The 19,928-nt window shown below is 38.9% G+C and overlaps 1 protein-coding gene across 1 annotated transcript in view; it reads left to right on the forward strand.

Annotated features, from left to right (window-relative positions):
* Positions 1 to 19,928, forward strand: part of uhrf2 (ubiquitin like with PHD and ring finger domains 2) — a 30,791-nt gene that overhangs the window by 3,139 nt on the left and 7,724 nt on the right. Inside the window, exons 2-6 of the mRNA XM_008424280.2 lie at positions 7,373 to 7,747; positions 8,798 to 9,111; positions 18,471 to 18,689; positions 18,799 to 18,908; positions 19,452 to 19,638. Coding sequence (XP_008422502.1) covers positions 7,373 to 7,747; positions 8,798 to 9,111; positions 18,471 to 18,689; positions 18,799 to 18,908; positions 19,452 to 19,638 — 1,205 coding nt within the window. The remainder of the gene's footprint in view (positions 1 to 7,372; positions 7,748 to 8,797; positions 9,112 to 18,470; positions 18,690 to 18,798; positions 18,909 to 19,451; positions 19,639 to 19,928) is intronic.

The following is a 19,928-nucleotide window of genomic DNA, read 5'->3' on the forward strand; positions in this document are numbered from 1 at the left end:
AGCTTGAGGTAAATCTTGTGTTGCTATATGTTACAGTTGACAGAGCTCTTACTATTGAGTTGTTTGACACTTTCAAGACATGTAGTTCCTCTGTAAGGCATAAAATAGTTATTAAGTAATGCCTCATTTGCATTGAGTTGGACGCTATGGGTTGTTGAGGTTCGGTACGCTATTTTAATTGTTTTTATTACAAAAGAGGTCCATAATGCAGCCAACCAATTCAGGTGTAGGTGCATAGGACAATGGTACTACTGGTTAGGGCAGAGCTACTGGCATCACAAAACACAGCGTTTTGATCGGAAAACATTTAGCTCCCCTTCCCAGTGAGAACCCAGTGGTTCAATGAATATGGCGGACCATGAAGTAGCGTACTAAACTGCACTGACGTGAGCCGTACTGCTGAGAGGAAAGGAGGCACAATTGACATTAAATGATAAGCTGATTTGATTGAATTACACTATATAGAGCCGGATCTCTGTGACTATACCAATTGCATTGTATTATGAAGAAAATAATGTATATAAAGAAAATGTAAATTGAACGATGACTGGCTATAATTAGACCCATTTGTCTTATTCAACTGTATTTACTAAAGGATTATTTCTCATATTTGCACTATCGATGAACTTAAATGTAACTTAAACCTGAACATGATTTTTTTTGTTCATGCAAGTATCTCTACAAACAGATCTGTCTTCTCTTTGCGTCTGGAGTTTATTCAGAGTTTTCTCATTGTACTGACTTGGTGAGTCAGCCAAGCATTATAGCCCCGGGAAAGACTGCACCGTATGGTATGCTGATCTCACTTTGCTGATATTCAGACATATCTTCACCTGTTGATGTATGTCAGGCAGAAGAAGATTTTTGTTCTACGAGAGATTGAGAAGTCGGACCTCATTGATCCATCCAGATGGGTCAGTTTGGTTTCTGCAAGTTGGAGACTTTCTCCTGCTCAATTAGTGGGGGGGGGGAAATAACACTTAAGCGGAGTGGTTTCAAATTGTTCCTCTAAAAATAGTTATGTTCAATCAAGAAAATGTCTGCTTTGCTTGTAGTTTGTAAGTACTACTCAACACAACTGCTTCTATATTAAAGAATTGTTTGCCCTGAAGCTGGTCACAATGTTAATAAATGATAGGAATATTCATTTGTTAACCTGAAGTTGGTCCTGGTTGTTGTAGTTAACAACACCAGGCCCATCCTGTGTTGTAAATCCCCTACTTCCTTTATTCCAATGGAAAACAAGTGGAGCGCCTTGATTAGGGGCTTTCCATGTGTTAAGTAATGTATGGAATGAGCTTGTACACTGACATCCACTCTGGTGTCTGAGGCCTGTTAGGATTTAGGCTCGTAGCTCGGCAACTCAGTCTAATTCCCTTTTCAAAATGGCGTCTTGTTTTTCCCTCCAGCTCTCTGCTCTCGCTGCCTCATCGCTCCAAAGTCATGCTTGCGTTTCTGTCGGGAGCGTCCTGAGCCAGGAGCCACTCATCTTTGACTTGCTGCTTGTGTCTTCCTTTTAATTATTTTTTTTAACTGTGCTTTTTATTTTTTTCTTCCCCGTCTCGTTTTTTTCCTGACCACTACTTGTTGTGCGTGTTTCACTTGAAACATTTTTTTTTTCACTCGCACTCGCAGCCTCACACACATCTTCCACTGGCCGCGCGGCCTTTCAGCTCAGCGCCCACACACTTTTGCAACAAACCTGCATATTTGCTAATTTTAAAAAAGCGCCTTGACTTTCGGTTCAAAGCTCAGCACATGGCGTCCGTGTGATTTATCTAAAACACTGTTAGTCCACTTTTCCCCCCTTCTAAAGCAATTACTTATTGCATGCTAAGATCGTTGGATTTTTTCCAACAGCTGCCTGTTTGCTCGGCTGCTCTCTTTCAGACGGACGATTTCTCTGACCTAGATATTGTTGCAATTTGATTATACATGGATCGATGTTGTTGTGGCTCCTCATTTGAAAGTTATTGCTGTGTTGCAAAGTTAGCTGCAGCAGCGCTTTCCCTGAGTCCACACCCTTCTCTTATAGATAGACTGGACAAAGGGTAGAAAACAATGGAAGGCCCTGAATCCCTGACGGTAACTGCAGGATTTCTACGAGTTTTAAATATGGTTGCAGTGTGGCCACTCCCTAGCATGCCTGTTAGTCAAAGGACCCCGCATTATCTACCAATTTATGTAAAAGCAGTGATCAGATTTAGTGACATTTTCATGCTTCACTCAGATTAACAAAAACTTTTCAAATGCATGGCTCAGTTTCTTTCTCTTCTTAGATCGATGAGAGAAGCTAAAGCTGTAAATGGGGTTGCTTAGTAATATGATTGCCACTGACTATTAGTATTTAAGAAAACTATATGATAATAAACTAACACTAATGACTTATTATTTAGTTTTCTTTTCCTCATTAGGATATTTGGAATAATAGTGTTTGAGAACACATAAGGAAAATTGGGTCTGTTTGGATGTGCTTCTCAAACCGCTTCAAATACTTGATTAAAATCTTCGATTTGTAGAAAGCAAAACTTTATTTTCAAACTAACACACTAGGTTTATAAAAAATAAAAAAAGGCTGAAGAAGTAGATCAAGTGGTGACTTTTTCTTTGAGATCAAATGACTGAGGGGAGAATGAATGATAAAAAACCCCTAAGCTGAAGGCTAGCACTGAGCAGGCACACAGGCAGCCCCCCACACCCCCTCTCCCGTCATTGTTTTTGGTAATATGACCTATTTTGCTCAACTCTTCGCCAACAGAAATGTGGGGCGGGGTCCTGAAGTAGCCGTGCAGAAGTTTGTTTGCAGCGTCTTCCTTCTCATTCACAAGTGTCGATTCTGCTTTTCTTTCGCACCTGAAAGGCTGTCGGAGGCTAATATTTTTTACCATGCAGAAAAAAGGTCATTCGAGGCTGCATGTCATCGCAGTGGTTAGTGAATAATAGTGGAAATATTTGCCCTGATAAGATGCAGACTACAAAAAAAATTTGCTGCGTCACTGATCTAACATAGAAAAGCCAGAACAGTTCAGTTTTCGAAGAGCGCTCAAAGTTTAATCTGCTACTAAATCTTTTTACATTTTGTCATACGACAACCACAAACATTGTTGTGTTTATACGCCGTAGACCAACACTGAGCGGTGCATACTTGAGACAAATATGTTTTACAAATAAAGTGAGGGTTATTGGCCTCGGCTCCCCCACTGAGCCGCTACTTAGTGGAACCGCATCTAAGTTACAGCTGCATGTCTGAATTTGCTTTGCACATGTAGAGTTGGAAGGTTTTTGCCAATTTGCAAAGCAGCTTAGTCTCACTCAGTCTGGATCCAGTGTAGCTCTGGTTATATGTTCGAACATCCATGGAAGTGTGAAGACTTTTCTCCAGGATTGCCTTGTATTTAGCTCCGTCCATCCGCTCTAGGAAAATCATCCTCACCGCATAATGCTGCCACCACCATCAGTAGGGTGTGTTCAGGGTGCTAGTTCTATGCTACACATGACATTTTGTATATGCAACGTTAAGTTTTTATGTCTGATCTGATCATTGCTTCTTCTTCAAGATGTCTGGAAGTAGAATTTCTTATGTTTTCCCTGTTCATTATATAGTACAGTAAATGATAGTTGTCACTATAGGCTTCAACCGATTCATCATATTCATTGTGATGAATCGACTATTGAAATAATCGTCAACTAATATGATCGATTAATTGTTATCTGGTGTACAGAGATTCAAAAAAGAATATTTGGTGCAAAAACAACAGTAATTAATCCAAAGCTGTACTCTATGAATTATATGCGTTTTACATTTGAGATATAAACACCTTTGTCTGTAAATATGTTTTACTCAAAACTAATGATAGTTTTAGCTTCACCTGGTTGAAATTCACTAAAGGAATGCTGTGTTATTGCAGTTGAGACAATAAATTGTTTATTTTCTTTGTTAGAAAGGAATTTAATTATTTGGTTATCTGTATCATTAATGTAATGCCAGTTTTTTAAATGGGATGAATCCATTGTCCGAATAATGAATAGAACAATCAATTACTAAATGAATAATTAATTGCAGTTCTCATTGTCACCCTGTTCGCTAGTTGGATAACTTCCTAAGGCACGTAAAGTCACATGTTGATGATTGTTGTTGTAGCAAGGCAAAGGTGAAAATAGTCCAACTGGTTTGAATCGTTTCATACCCTCTTTATTTGGATCTTGCTTCGATGGGTTTTCCGTCTGTTTCGACCTGTGAAAATTCAGCAGGAGTGTTCAGATTGTGAAGAGGTGTTGATTCGGTTTGACTTTCAAGTGGCGTTTTTTTTTGCTCAGACACCCCCAAGTCGTCAAGTCTGCCGACACACGAGAGGCATCATGCTTTTTAAATGAAGTTGCAAATGAGGGTGAAATTGCCACGTTTCTGGCTGCAACAACATTCTGTTTCAATATGCATGGTTTCTCCTAACATTTATTTATTTTTTCCTTTTTAGTTTGTTGTTCTTTGTTTCAAGGCTGATTCCGAAGAGGCTGAAGTCAAAAACACCTTGCAGCAGGAGTCTGATCACGCTACTGGAAATGAAGCTGCTGTGAAGAGCGCGTGCACAAAAAAAAAACAAAAAACAGAAAACAGCCAAGCCATTTGTGTTTGGTGCAGTGCAATTCTGCTGTGTGCTTGTTCTGAAATTCTGTCTGTGCGAGTCTCTATTCCAAATAACATGAACTCATCAACGAGCGAGCCAGTCTCTCTGCGGCAGGTTCTGCCAGCAGGCTCATTATCTGCTCAGGATGCTCCCAGTTTGTTTTGTTTACCTTTCTTCTCTTAAAGCTCACACCAAAAAAAAGCAATGGCGTCACTACACCAAAATCTGAGGGTTAGACAAAGTCAGAGCTAGACAAAAGAAAGCCGAGGCAGACCACCATGCAAAGGACAGATAGGTGCAAAGTAAGTGTTTGGCTCTGTTTGCACGGCTGCTCCTCTGATCTAAATTTCATGAGGCTATTAAAAAGCGAGAAGGATGGGGGGAAATCGTGCTTTCCTCCTACACCTCCAATCTCACCCTTCCCCATTGTCAAACAACGAAGAAGAGCGTTGGGGAGAGCGAGCGAGGGTGGCGGCCATGCTTCTCTCCCCAGCACAATGGCTTTATCGGGGTAAAATGAATTGCTGATATGTCCAGAGGGTTGAGGTTTCCACTGTACGCTACATTCTAAAAGCAGAGGCCGTATTAAACAGCACAGCTAACAGCAAATCCTCTGGATCCTCCCCTGAAAGGGTCATGTTGATGTTGATTGTGTTGGTGGGTTCTGGATTGCATACGCTCAGACTTAAAGTGGGGTGGCGGATGAAGCTGTGTGTGTGTGTATGTGTGATTGTGAATGTGGGGTGCTCTCTTTCGGTTGTCATGGCAACCAAGTCATTTCTGTCCCCCAGCTACACATCCTATCACTGTAATTCATGCGTACATATCTCTTATTTATTTATTTATTTATTTTTTGCTTGCAGAAAGAACCCATAGACTGCAGCAGCGATCTGGCGCCTGTTTCCGTGGGACAGTTCAGATAAACACAAACAGGGCAGCAGCAGAGCCGTCGGTCGTAAAAAAGGCTCAGCGTTTTCCTTCACGCTGCGCAGACTTTGGTTTATTCTGTCGTATAATCTCTACCTGAGCGTCGGCCAACAGTTTTTTTGAACATGAGGGAACAGATGTTAACGCAGACTTGTGATCAACTTGTGCCTAAACGGCACCAGTGCACGCACACAAAGGCATGTGTATCTTACTCTTCTCTACTTGACATGTAGTGGCGTAGTGTTTCCCCTGCTTATGGACATGTCCTCCCATTGTGCGTTTGTAATCGCTTTACGTTCAGTTGAGAGGCTACAATCAAATTGTTTTGCTTTTAAATTATGAAGCATATGAAAATGACCCATTTCTGCCTGAAGTGACATTATCTATTTGTGTATGTATTTATTTGTGCAATTTCTCCTCTTGTGTGTTTGGGGCTCTTTATTTTGAGGCTGATTGTGAGGAGTGTGAAGTAAAAACACATTGCAGCGGGAGCCTGATGTCGCTGCTGGAAATGAAGTCACTGTGGAGAGCGCATGGGGGGAAAAAAGATAAAAAATCAGCCAAGCCGTTGCTTCATGTTCAAAAATCCATCGCTGAGTTCGAGATAAGACCAAAAGTCTGGAACATGTTGTGAAGAGTGTAATAATAATAATTACAGAATGTAAACTCATACTGTTTAGTCAACCTGATTATTTTTTATGCCTTGACAAAAGCAGTGCTTTTCTTTATATGTAAGGTTAAATAAAATAAATAAACTAAAATAAAACTGCAACAGGACAGCATAACATAATATTAAAAAATATCAGAAGTTGCATTACACATAAACCTGGTGTTGAAACTGGCACAATCTGCCTAAACCAAGGGCCCTATGAAGTTGATGTGTTTCCAATTTTTGTTTTACAGTTTGATACTTTTACAAAGTTAAGAAAATTCAACAACATAAGTCTCTAATTGTATTGTTAATATAAATGTAAAAAATCAGTGCTACACAATGTAACAAGTTCCAGTTGTCATCAGTATCGGTTTATGCTGTTTTAGTAAAATTCTCGAGGAAAGTTTGTTCTGTTGTTACCAGAAGACCTTTTTCTACCTCCACTATTTTTGAGAATGGCTTTCCCGCTTGCCATTACCATTATTCTAAATATGTATTTATGTTTAAAATGCTTGAGGTTTGCTTTCGTTTTACCAAAACAAACATTTTAAGCTTAACTTCTCCCTTGAATGCATTCCATGTTTTTTTCAGGATTCCCCTAAAAGCAGTGATTACAGGGTAGTTCCCCCAAAAAACACTGAAAATGATTAGGTTTACATTCACTGCATAGTCTCCAACAATAATAATTTATTTATTTATTTTTTTTTTTTACTGCGCTGGAATTACAAAATATCTAGATTCACATTTGAACAAAATTCTCCTGAAGATATGTAACAGATTGTTCTCTGCTGTTTACGCTGCCCCTATCATCAATATCCTTGTTCTCTGGCTTTGCTTTTATGTTTGCTGCCAGGTGCTTTTAATGTTTGATTTCATAAATAGCCTTGTGGTTAGTCTTGAGGGTAATTGCCAGCACATGAGGGTTAATTTGTTATAGCAAAGGGTTTATTGGGACTTGAACCCATTAGATTAAGGATATTTGACACATGTAAAAGAAAGGTTATGCATACATTTGCAGAATTTCAGCATAAATATTATCAGGGCACAATCTTTTCTTAGCTCTAATACGTAAGCAGTGCTTATTTGGTAAAAACAGCCTTTACATTGTCGTATCATATTGGTGTCTTTTCAGGAATTACTACCACATTTTCCTTTTGCTCTTGTTTAGATGGAAGACGGTCTGACACTTTTCGACTACAATGTGGGTCTCAATGACATCGTCCAGCTGCTGATCCGGTCTCAGACCGACCCCCCGGACAGTCCTGCCACCAAGGACGCGTCTGGTGTCGCCAGTAGCTCAGCTCCTCTGCCTGACTCGAAGACTGAAAACCTCCGAGCTCCGGCCTCCTCAGCAGATGTGGAGACCTCATCCGACACGGACAATAAGAACGAAGGCGACCGTGCCACTGTAAATGAAACCAAGCTAGAAACCGTCGCTGCTAGTACCAAAAATGGCTTCAGGTCCTCCAGTCCAGCACAGGATACTCAGCCACCCACGTCCAGCCGGAGCACATTAGTCAACCCAGGGATTGGCTTGTACAAGGTGAGTTTGCTCATAAAAGTAATAAAAGTGAATAGTTTTGGAATCTTGAATTTATTCTGTTAGAATCTAAGGATAATGTAGCAATTTCCAAAAAGTTAACAAAAAAAACAGTGCATTTTGAAGTTACTCTTTTTGGTTTCTTGGCGCTACAGAGACTGTACGCTGAATCTGAAGACCAATTGGAAACGGCATCATCCATAGATGTCAATTTCTCATACTTCAGAAAAAAAGAGAACTTCACGGATAGTGGGGTTTTTAAGATGGCTTATAAAATCTGTGCAAGCTTGAATAATAAAAAGGAAAATGCTAAATCAAAAAAGTATTTTTGTTGTATCGTTGGATACCTGAAACCAGTTGACTGTAACATACATGGCAAATGTTAACCCGAGATTCTTAGTTATTATAATGTTGGGGACTAAAGTATCAAAACTGTTGGCGAAGATGTGAAAATAATACAATACTGTCCTTTATAATGTTCAGCTGTAAATGGTTATATCTGCCAATATGAATCTAAACAATATTTTAACTGTAATTTTGAACTTTCAATCTGTCATAGAAGATGCTGGATTTGGAAATACTGGCAGCCTTTCTCTCTCTTTTAATTTCCAAGTTAAAGTTTGGTTATACATTCTCTTGGGAATACACAGAGAGACTGTTTTCAATTTCTAATGCTAAAGTGTAAGAAGTGTAAAGGCTGCTTAAAATGTCGGCTTGTCTTCGCTTCAAATGAAAGTGAAACCTGGTTTCACACAGTGTGACTTCGCCTCTGCTTCTAATATAAATGCTTAATGATTGTTGGTTATGTGAAGTTGGCTACAGGGCTTTGATTGGCGCGTTTCTGAGGAAATTTGAGCTGTTAAGACTAAGAAAAAGGAAAGCATAGTGTTATGACTGATTTGATATTTGTCTCAAAAATATGGTTTTGGTTGCACACTATTAACGGTTTTTATTGAGTGCCCAAAGTAGGTGAATATTTGTAACATTTAACAGAGCATGTACTGGACATGAGTCAAGACCAGTCATTTTAGCGTTTTTTTTTTCCTCTTTCAGATTAACGAGCTGGTGGACTGTAGGGACGTAAGCATCGGTGCCTGGTTTGAGGCCTGCATCGAAAATGTGACACTTTCACCCAAAGGACAGATAACGCCCACTAAGGGAAAGGTGGGCCGGCCCTCAAAAAGGACAAACGGGAAGCTGGAGGCTGAGCAGGCACAGGCCCATGGACAAGGTCAAACCACGGACAATAACAGGAATAACCCTGTGTTAAACTCTGAAAGTAACGGAGCCTCCACCTCTCAGAAAGACTCTACCACAGAAACCAAGGAGAAAGAAGAGGACATAGCTTACCACATTAAATATGAAGAGTAAGTAATGGCTTAATATGCTGCCTTCCTGCTCTGTGGAAGTAACATACTTTCTTTTGTGACATTTTTGTGCATTTCCTGGACAACTGCTGGTTGTCTATCAAATATACATTTTGGAAGAAACAAAGGGGAGTGCTCTGTGTCTTCATGCAGTTACAGAAAACTCCTGTTACTGCTGCACTTTCTCGGTCATCTTTTAAAAGAATAGAGAGGAAGTGTGTGATGGAAAAGTTTTGCGGTTTTCAAAATGTGGCTTGTTCTTGAGCAGAGATTGTTAGTTAGAAGTAGCAAATGCAAAGGAAAGACTTGAAGAATATTTAAATTAACAACATTAGGCATATATTTGGATGTGATTGTACAAATTTATTAATTTGGGTACCTGATTGCTGGCAGCTGTGTAATCCTATTAACTGACAGCAGCACTCATTTTTTATTTTTTATAGATTTGTCCAGGTAACTTTAATGATGTCACATGATGGCAGTGGGTGTTTGTTCAATGTATCCCAGGATAGTTTGCATTTAGATTTCAAAACTGAAAATAGTTTAGGATATACCTAAATGCAATGAAAATGAGTTTCAAGTGTCTGGAAATTCAATCCAAAATTATTTTCTTGTTATTCTAGAAATTAGCAAATAGAAACAATTTTGGCAATCTTAGCTGATTAAAAACAGGAAAAGTTGAATCTGATTTAAATTAAGACGGTTAAAAAAAACAGTCATATGTCTTTCTATACAGTGCATGTAAGAATCGGGTTTCTACATTGTGTAAATTTCCTTGCCCTTTTGTGGGAGATAGAATTGGTAACAATTGGAATTGCAGGTAGATGTTATTTTTCCTGCCGGCCTGAAGGATGGAGAACATGGGTTTGTGTTGTTGATGCTGCAATAATTTGAACTCTCTCGCATTCCCCCTTTTTCCAGCGACTTCATTCAGAAGCCGATGTTTCCATGGAAACCCCTAGTTCTCAGGAGCATTACTTCTTCGCTTGCCTCCTTCAGCTTTGTCTGTAATTGCTGTGAACATGAGACCGGTGAGACGTTGCCTCCTCGCTCTCTCCGACTGTCAGTGGCGCGAATGCGTTTCTGCCAGAGGTTGTTATTCCATGGTAATTATATCATGGGTTGTGTGCCCATCACCTGTTGTAGTTTCTTTTTTTTAATGTAGGCTTAATTTTCCATTGAGTTTGTTGTTGTACTGTTGGCATTTGGACAGAAATGGTCCTTCGGAAAGGAGCTTCAATAATAAACCCAAGCTTTATTATTAGAATGTATTAATTTCTTTTATTTTAGCTTTATCGGTATAAGCTCTTGCTTGAAATTTTATATTTTTATTTTGTAATAAGTCAATAGGGACAAGTGTATCAGAGAAAGCTAATAGAGAACAACGGTCCAAAACCCAAACACCTCTAAATATCACAGTTTCTTATTGCAGTTAGTCATGGGACAAAGTTGAAGAAGCAATAAGTAAACGCTAATTATTCAACAACTCTCAGCTTGCGGTTTAGTAGCAGCTTTCTATGCTTTTGCTTTCTCAGGGTGTATGCTTATCTTTTTTTTACGGGGTTTTTTTTCCATCACTTTGATCGCTCGAGAGGGGGAAAAAATGTAGGATGGGTAAAATTGCACCATCTTCTCACACCATAGCACTTTTTGCACCACTGTAACACCTGCCTGCATTGTCTGAGAGCAACAAACCAAACCTTCCCGATGAACCTCCGTTGTTTTGGCAGCATTTCCACACAATATAACGAGCCACAAATTCACGTTGGGAGATAATCTGTTTTCTGCTGTGCCTGGGAACCGATGAGCCGTCTGTGTCGTGTGCACGCAGCCTTTAAATGTTTTGGCATGATTGGATTTTTTTTTTTTTTGTCTGAACTAGATTCCTTGTACAGAAAGTAATGGAAACAAATGTGAAAAATGATAATTTATTTTGGTTATGTTGTGCAATTCCTCTCAAACTTTTCCAAATATTTAGGATTTTGAAACCACACCCGTCTGTATAGAAACTAGCACATAATTGTGAAATGAAAGAAAGTGACAGATGTTTTTCAAAGTCTTTTTCAGAAGAAAAAAAAAATTAAAATCCAGCGTGCTTCTATATTTTACCCTCTTGATTAAATATTTATAGAAAACTATTTACTGCAGTTACAGCAACAGGTTCTCTGGAGGTTGTTTGCCGCCTTTGCATGTCTGAAACTAAAATTTTGTTCATTATTCTTTGCGAAATAGTTAAAACACAGACTGGATAGGGAGCATCAGTGAAAAGGAGTGCAAGAGTACGCTTTGATCTTAAACATCCTGTTTCATCATTTTGTACTTGCATCTCTGGGAGAGAGAACACTTTTCTCTGCTTTTACTTATATGCATTTAGCTTCACGTTGTGGTCTCTGCAGGGCCAGTAGCAAACTGCCAACAATATTCATTCTTTTGGCTTTCTTTTAAATATTCTTTTTTGCAGAGTTTCCATGAAGCCCAGATTTATTGAGTGCAGAAGTGACAGTCGTCTGACGGATGGATTCACCTGTCTGTGTTGTGGATCTCTGCTGCTGCTCTCGAGCCTCTTGGCTGGATATTATTTTATGAACTTACTCTGCTTTAAACTTTATCCTCGACCTTTCTGGCTCCTTGTTCTCCATGTTTGTTCACCCTGTAAATGAATGGTGTTATCCAAACAAAACCTGCCTTGCCCAAATGTTCTTGAACAAATTTTTGAGGCCTTCGGGGAACAGCTGTATTCATACCAAGACTGAACACGCGCAGCGAAATGCACCACATTATATGTAATGCCACTGAACAGCCATAAGAGTGGATTTGCTGAGAGAGCATGAATTAGTTTATAGCAGCAACATGTTTGCAGACTAAGGTCAGAACTGAAGAATAAAACACTGATTTTCTTCATTTTTTTTTCTTTGCGTTTGTCTTCTCAAGAGATATACCAGATGTCCGTTTGGCTCTTAAATGTCCACACATGGGAATGTTTTGAAATATTAAGCTGATTATAATGCTGAAATTGAGCTCCCCCTGTGATACAAAAACATGCACGGAGGATTTATATTTAAAGTTCTAGACAAGTAATGCTGCTTACAGTATCAGTGTGTGCTATATTGCTATTGCAGAGAACCACCTGTGTGTAATATTTATTCGTCAGCTAAATTTTAAGTGTCATCCACTGACCCCATATTTTGCAGGTCAGATGGACTTTCAATGCCCAAACCTGACATGGATTTTAATGACGTGAGATCTTGTTGTGACTGTAAATAAAGAAAAGAAAGACAAAGAAACGGAAAATGTCGATTAATGATAGCTGATGTTGTCATTCCAATATTCAGGTACTTTTCAGCAAAAATATCTGAGGAAAAAAAAAAAAACTTGAATTAATGAGGCAGTTTAGGTGTGTAAAATGTGTTGGAGGGTAATTTTAATACCATCACTTACCTGTTGCAACAAGTCATCTTGGAGAACAGTCAATCCTAAAGCTGTGCACTTCATATGAGAGCTTGTAATCTGTTGAGGCTAGATGTGGTTTTAAGGTAAGGATCTGTTGAATGAAGATGCTTTTATCGCCTTAACGGGTTCTTGATTTCAATCAGCAAGAATCTACAATAACTGAGAGTGTGTAGAGTGAACATTTGTTTAAGAGTTTGACTGAGAAAGCAGGTTTTTTTGTGTTAGAACTTTATGAGTTTATTTTAATTAAGATTTTTTCTTCCTGGCCCTCCTCTTGGATCCCTTTTTTGTAGGATTTATTTGTTGCAACATATTCAGCATAGAGAATATATGGAAGCAAAAATGTTGCTGTGAGATTATGAATTAAAATTTTTTTTTAGCATTATCTTGCTAGAACATTCATTGCCTTTTGCTACGACTGCTTAAAATGTGTGTAATATGTATTCATCCAATATAATTAGCTTAGTGCGTCTGTATTTCTCTGTTTAAAGACCAAGAATGGTTTATTGTGCATTTTAGCCAAATGAAAGTATTGTTGTGGCTGCAACACACCACTTGCATGGAATGCACTTGAGAGCAGCCCTCCACCCTTTAGCCCTGGGCTGCACTCTAGTTCCTGTGAATATCTGCCAAGCTGTTTGGCAGGAGCTGCCTTCACCAAAATGTTCCAAAATGATGGTTTTCTTTTCCCCGTGCTATTCTCCGGTCTGAACAGAAGTGCTTTTCCATGGCTTTTGGAATTTATTAGAAAGCTGTTCGAATGTTTGTCTGAAGCTGCCGTGTCTGAGTGTTAGATTACCTTGAAGCGTGCGAGAAGCTCCCGGACACATGAGTCAGGACGATCGAGTTGTTGATTTCGTTGTGCAGCCAAACATTTTTACCCATGTGGGTTTTCCGTCCTGGAAATTTGTTGAAAATAGATCCTTCAGAGAAACCGGCGTTTGCCCTCCAGATAGCATGCTGCCTCTCGTCAGACCCTCTCTATCCTCTTCGGTATCGGCGCTCTCAAAGTGTGAAGGTCATGTGGGACGGGAGCTGTAGAGGCGAGTTACATAACCTTTAGAAAGTCTACCTTGCTGTATAGTTTTAGCTGGAAATATATATATGTTTTTTATGATAAACTCCAAGAATTAATATCAAAATTATTACATCCATTAAATTAATATTATTTGCATTAATACAAACTCTAATAAAGAATAAGTAATTTTATTACGAGATGCAAGATCACCTAAAACATAAAAGTTAGACCCATAAATTATAGTACTGTTTTTATTTGACCGCCATGCAATGTTTTGCGAGAGTTAATCTTTTCCATTGAGGCGACTCGGTGGTCGCCAAATGCACAGATTTTTCTATTTATTAAATTGATCTTTTCATTTAATGTCCTTGAAAAAATAACTTTATAGAAATTTAACTCTCACCACGAGGCCTTTATCCTGACATTACAGAGATAAAATGGAGTTCTACTGAAGATGATCCTCAGATTGTATAATCACAAACTGCTGTCAAATCTTAGAAACAGCTTATTATTAATGCCTGTTAGAGTATGCTGGACTTATTGAAGCATTGATGCTCCTTGGTAGAAACGGTTCAGAAAGGGTCAGTGCTGCGCCGTGGAGCATCAGACGCTGCGGATGTGAGTCAACGGAAAACAATATGGACGTGCTGCTGACAAATCCCTGATGCAACTGATGTGGGTTGCCTTTAAATGTACAGAACCAAAAATAAGCCTGCATGACATTTTTTTAAACAAGCCCAATTGATTTGTGTAAACTTCTGTTGCCATGTTTTATAATCTTTACTCTTTCTGCCGCCCAGAATTAAATTCTGGAGTCCGACTGAAGAACCCACACATAAATTTAGAGGTTAGTTCGATAGGAACCTCAATCAGTCAGAGGTTAACCTTCCTGGTTTTGTGTTCAGATATTGTCTGTTTTATTGCAGTGGTTTGGTAACATACCAAGTTGACTCATCTGGAGTTCATTCTTCTTTTGTCTCTCTCTCTCTCTTTCTTTCTCTCTCTCTCTGCATCCAAATCTCTCCTTTGGAAATATGTCCAGTAAAAGAAAACTTTGCATTTAAATTTGATAAAGTTTTAATCAGCTAATGACACTGAATGCGCATTCTCAATTTTTCCTCAGAATGTCTCCTTAAGACATTGCTAAATTTCATGCGTTTATTTTATGCTATGTCATGTTTTTGCCTGTTAAATCCTTAAAATAGATCAGAATAATTTTTAGTTTGGTGGTTTTTGATTCAACTCCACTCACTTTAATTTACCCTTTGGGATCAATAAAGTATTTTTTCAATTTGAATTAAACTCAATGATTAAGAAAAAAAAATGCTTTCAATTTTGATTAATATAAGTACAAGACATTGTATAGATATGATAACAGTTTTGGCTATGAATTAATTTGGTATTTATAGCTTATTTCTGGGTGAGAGCTTGTGTGGCATTAAGCTTGGGCTCTTGTCCTCCTGCTGTGTTGCTCTCTGTTGTCCTTCTGTTCATGCTGAGTACAATTGTGCTTCAAAGTGGATGTCTGTTTTCTTTTTTTTCCGCCTGTTTAATTTTTTCATGTGTCTGTGTGTCTGCTATTCAACTTAACCCACTTCTCTAAAAAACATGTTAATCCTTTAGCCCTAAAAAAGCAAATCCGTTCCCTGGCCTCCACTTTCTGGGAGTACGCTCTTTCTAAAACTCTCCTTCGATGTCTGCTGGTAATCATTAGTCAGTTTAAAGCTGCTTGAAAAAAGTCTCTTCAGCGAGAGGGGCATACCCAAACTGAAAATGAACATTTGGATGCTTATTACTAAGTATGGTGGAGAATCTGTAATGCTGTGGGCCTTCTTCATTTCTGAAGAGCCTGGGAACCTTTAATGGCATCATTCTTTTTCTTTTTTAAAGGCTTTAGTGGCCTTTATTTGAGTGATCAAATAGGAAAGTGGGGAATGAGAGAGAGGGGGAAGACATGCTGCAAATGTCATCAGGCCGGGACTCGAACCTGTGACAGTTGTTCACAGAGGAGTGGTCGGATCCCTCTCTGCATGCCCCAAACTGTATAATGGTGTAAGAGGCGATTAAGTGCAGTTCTGTTGGCAAAGGTAGGGTTGCACAAAGAATTAACAGCAGGGGTGGCAGGGTGTTAGTTGGTAACGCTAAGAAGCCAAGCTGACTCTGCTGAAAGTAATAAGCTCCACAGCAGCTCCCCCTCTTTTCCTCCCTCCCAAGTCTGTAAAGTTTACGTGAACTCATAATGCACAACATAACGGTGCTCTCTATCCAGCTAACTGTGATCAAAAAGTTTCAGAACCGCCATCTGACAGAAGCAGTGAATCTGCGTGGGCGTTTTACTCAGTCCTTCCACAACTGCTGTGTGTTTGATTGTGTTGGCTGTTGGTCATCTTTAGCCACATCACCTTTACTGCTGTCTGAGACATTTCCCAGAAACGCAGTTCAAGTTGTATAGTCAGTGACTCAAGCTCAGTCATATCCTGCTGGCGAGAACAAAGCACAATATAGCTGTACAGTTGGCAGGACCGTTGTGAAATCCTTTGGATTCTTTTTTTTTTTTCCTGCTGCTGCTGCTACAGTATGTGATTTAAAAACAAAAAACAAACAACAGTTCAGCTATGTTTCCTTAAGTGGCTTTAACTCTGCCACCTAAAATTACCTTCTCTGTCCTGAATGTGTAAAATCTATTTATTTAAAGGAGAAGATGATTTGTATGTAAAGTAGTAGGTCATGGTGTCTGCTTTAAAAGTCATAAAAAGTCTTAGAAGTAATAATTGACATTTTTTTAAGGATTAACTTTTCAGAAGAGGTGCGTTGCAGTGGTGTAAAAATATATTGTCATCTTAGGAGTTTCTACAGTTTATGCTTTTATTGTCGCATAAATCTATCTTCACTACCATTCAGATAATCTGAGTAAATACAAAATGCAGTTTCTAAATCATGATTTAATTTACCAAGTGAATGCAAAAAAATAATTGTCCCTCAAAGATCTTAGAGGGAATGAATTTTTGACGTTGCGTGTTTGACTGATATAATGCTCTTTTGTTAAAATCCAGGCTTAGTTTAGCACCAAATGTAACAGGAGGCACATTTAGGAGGTTCCTCGCTGCTTCATGTTTTATCTGTTGGCAGATAATGGCTCTCATTGTGGTCAGTGACTTTTTCCTCATGAATTCTTTTTTAATGTAGCTGGATTTGTGGCTTTTTGATAGGTCCTTACAATATCCTTTTGTATTTATTTATTTCACCTTAGTTTAAATATATATTAATTTAATCACTGCAGGGCAATAAAGGATATTTACATCCTATTCTTTTCTCTCTCCCTGATGCATTTCTCTTTTTACCATTATGCTGTTACCTGACCACTCTACGTTAATTTTCAAATCTCATAATAATTATTTCTGCAGCTCTACATTTATTTATTTTATTTTTTCCTTATTATTTTTTGGATACTTTATGTTGCCAGGCAGATGGTGTTTACATGATTTTTATATTCTGCAGCCAATCAATAATCAGGCCTGTGTGGCTACTAATATTAAACCAAAACATACGTAGTGAATCGTTATTTGAAAACTACTTTTTATATTTACTCGGGCTATGTTTGTCTAATATTAAAATTTTCTTCATATGAAACATAAAATCTGAGATTTACCTTTCAGATGGTAAGGTTTTAGGTTTTTTAAATGTATTTATTTAAATCCTAATTAACTTTAAAATGTCTCACAAAGTAATAAATTGAACTTATTGAAATTTGCAGAAACACTACTAGACATAACATGCATTTTTGATAGATAGATGTAACTGAAGCGTTTTTGAAGCGCAACATTTAGGGTTATATAACTCAATAGGGTGCCATGTGTTTGAGTTGATGGTATAATATAATATACGTCTTCTTTTTTTTTTTTTTTTCAAATCCACTCCTACTAGAGACAGCTTTCATTCTGAAGATCTTGAATGCGACTCTGCAGACTAGCGTGGGCTTGCATGGTCCTCCAGAGGACGGTTCATATCTCTTATCTGTCGTTACCTTTGTGCTTTACGCTGTTTCACAGAAGACGTTCACGTCCGTTTGTTTCTGCCTCGTTCTGTGCTTTGTTGCCCTGAGCCATTAGGACGACACGAGGCGCTCTGCGATTACTCTTTTCTCGCTGGCTGTTGCTAATAGTTACTGCTGCAACTACATTTAGGCAGGGTCAGGGATAAAGCTGCTGCAAAATACACATTGTTGTATTTCATCGAGGCCATTTTGATTTAATTTGTTTAAAATATTGACTTTATGTGTCATTTATTGAACTCTGTCAGAAATTATGTCAATGGTCACCAGGGTGTGGACTTACAAGGATGTGGACACCTGGGCTAGAGCCATTTTGGGATCTCTATCCACTAAAATAATTTTTTTTAAATTAATATAAATTATAGTACACTAATAGGTATTCAACAAGTATGAGCTGATATATGGTAGGTTTAATATGTTCCTGAGCCCAGGGGTTCCCAAACCTTTCAGCTTTTGACCCCCAAAAAATACATATTATTATTTCCCTCTGTTTAGTTAAAAAATATTACATAGAGTGAAATAATTCTACATATTTAAAAAAAAAAATTGTTATAAAAACTATGAAAATGCATATTACTGTACATTATTTAGTGACACATTTAATGGTACACTCATTTATCTATGTAATAAATTTTGCCCTTTTGGCCCCATCATACACCTGAATGGTCACACCACTACGATTCTGAAAATCATTTCATGACTCCCACTTTGGGAACCCCTTGTCAACAACTCCATGTCATTCCCAAAGAAATGGACTACACAGCTTAATTTTCCACATACTTTTTGTTGATATTCATGAAAATTCCAAAAATAGGAAACTGTCTCTCCACTGTTTCGCAGCTATCCAGAGAACGGCGTCGTAGAGATGCGCTCCGTAGACGTGAGGCCCCGCGCCAGGACCCTGCTGCGGTGGGACCAGCTCCAGGTGGGGCTGCAGGTGATGGTCAACTACAACATGGAGACCCCAGACGAAAGAGGCTTCTGGTACGACGCAGAGATAGTGGCCATAAATCAAACCTCTCGCACCAATAAGGAGCTCCGAGTTAATATTCTCCTGGGGTGAGCGTCTCGCATCCTGAGATCGATTGCTTTGATTTTAGCTGGATTGCGTTTTGCTCTGTTATGTTTCATTTATCTACCTTGGCTGCTGGCTTGTCCTCTCCTACAGTGGTCCCGAAGATGTGATCGGAGATTGCAAAGTTCAGTTTTTGGATGAAATCTACCAGGTGGAGAAACCAGGAGCTCGTCCCCTCTCGAGCGCAGACGGACAGTTTAAACGTATGAACTAGTCTTTCAGTAGCATTTACGCTCTCTGAACGTTTCCGCTGTTCTGTCAGGTATAACCACAAACTTGAAGGTATCTTGTTGGGATTGGTGGTGTGTAATTGTGAAGTGGATAAACCAGGTTATATATTTGTCAAGGTTTTCTATAAAAAAAATTTTTTTAAGTGCTGCATGCATTTGTATTCAACTCCAATGAGTCAATACTTTGCTTCCTTTTTTTCTTCAAAATAGCTCAGGATGCGTCAGATTGGATGAAGAGCTTCTGTAAGCAGTGATTTTGAGTTATTTTTGTGAGCGTCTGAGTAAAAGGGGCGTGGGTGCATTTGATATTTCCAGAACTATGTGTAATAAAAGAAAACCACGTATTTTACTTCCACTTCACAATTATGTGTTGTGTCAAATACATCGAGGCTTGTGGTTGTAATGTGACACAGTGTATAAAAGTTTGACTCCTGCACAATAATTTAGCAAACGCCGTGTTTATCACCAGCGCTAAATATGTGAAAATTTGCGATTTCATCTCGTTTGTGGCTCAAGGGAAGAGCGGACCCGAGTGCAAGCACTGCAAGGCCGACCCCGACGCAGAGTGTCGCTTCTGCTCCTGCTGCGTGTGCGGCGGGAAGCAGGACGCTCACATGCAGCTGCTGTGTGACGAGTGCAACATGGCGTTCCACATCTACTGCCTCAACCCTCCGCTGGCCACCATCCCAGATGACGAGGACTGGTGAGGGAGCGACGGAAAGAGCTGCTCAACGTTTAGCTACAAGTTTGCGCCACTTTGGTCGTTTCACTGATTAAATGGAATTTGGCGTGGGCTGAAGTGGGTTTACGCAGTAATTCAAAGGTGGTTGATGGTAAAATCAATTTTAAATAATTGGGTAATGCACCTGCAGGTTGCAGTTAATTTCATACATTGAATTTCTGCAAAATATAATTGAGAGTGCAAAAGAATGTATGTTTATCCATTTGTTGCAAGTAAAAAATAAAAATAAAAATAAAAAAAGCATAAATAGA

Source organism: Poecilia reticulata, linkage group LG12, assembly GCF_000633615.1.
Source record: "Poecilia reticulata strain Guanapo linkage group LG12, Guppy_female_1.0+MT, whole genome shotgun sequence".
Taxonomy (NCBI): domain Eukaryota; kingdom Metazoa; phylum Chordata; class Actinopteri; order Cyprinodontiformes; family Poeciliidae; genus Poecilia; species Poecilia reticulata.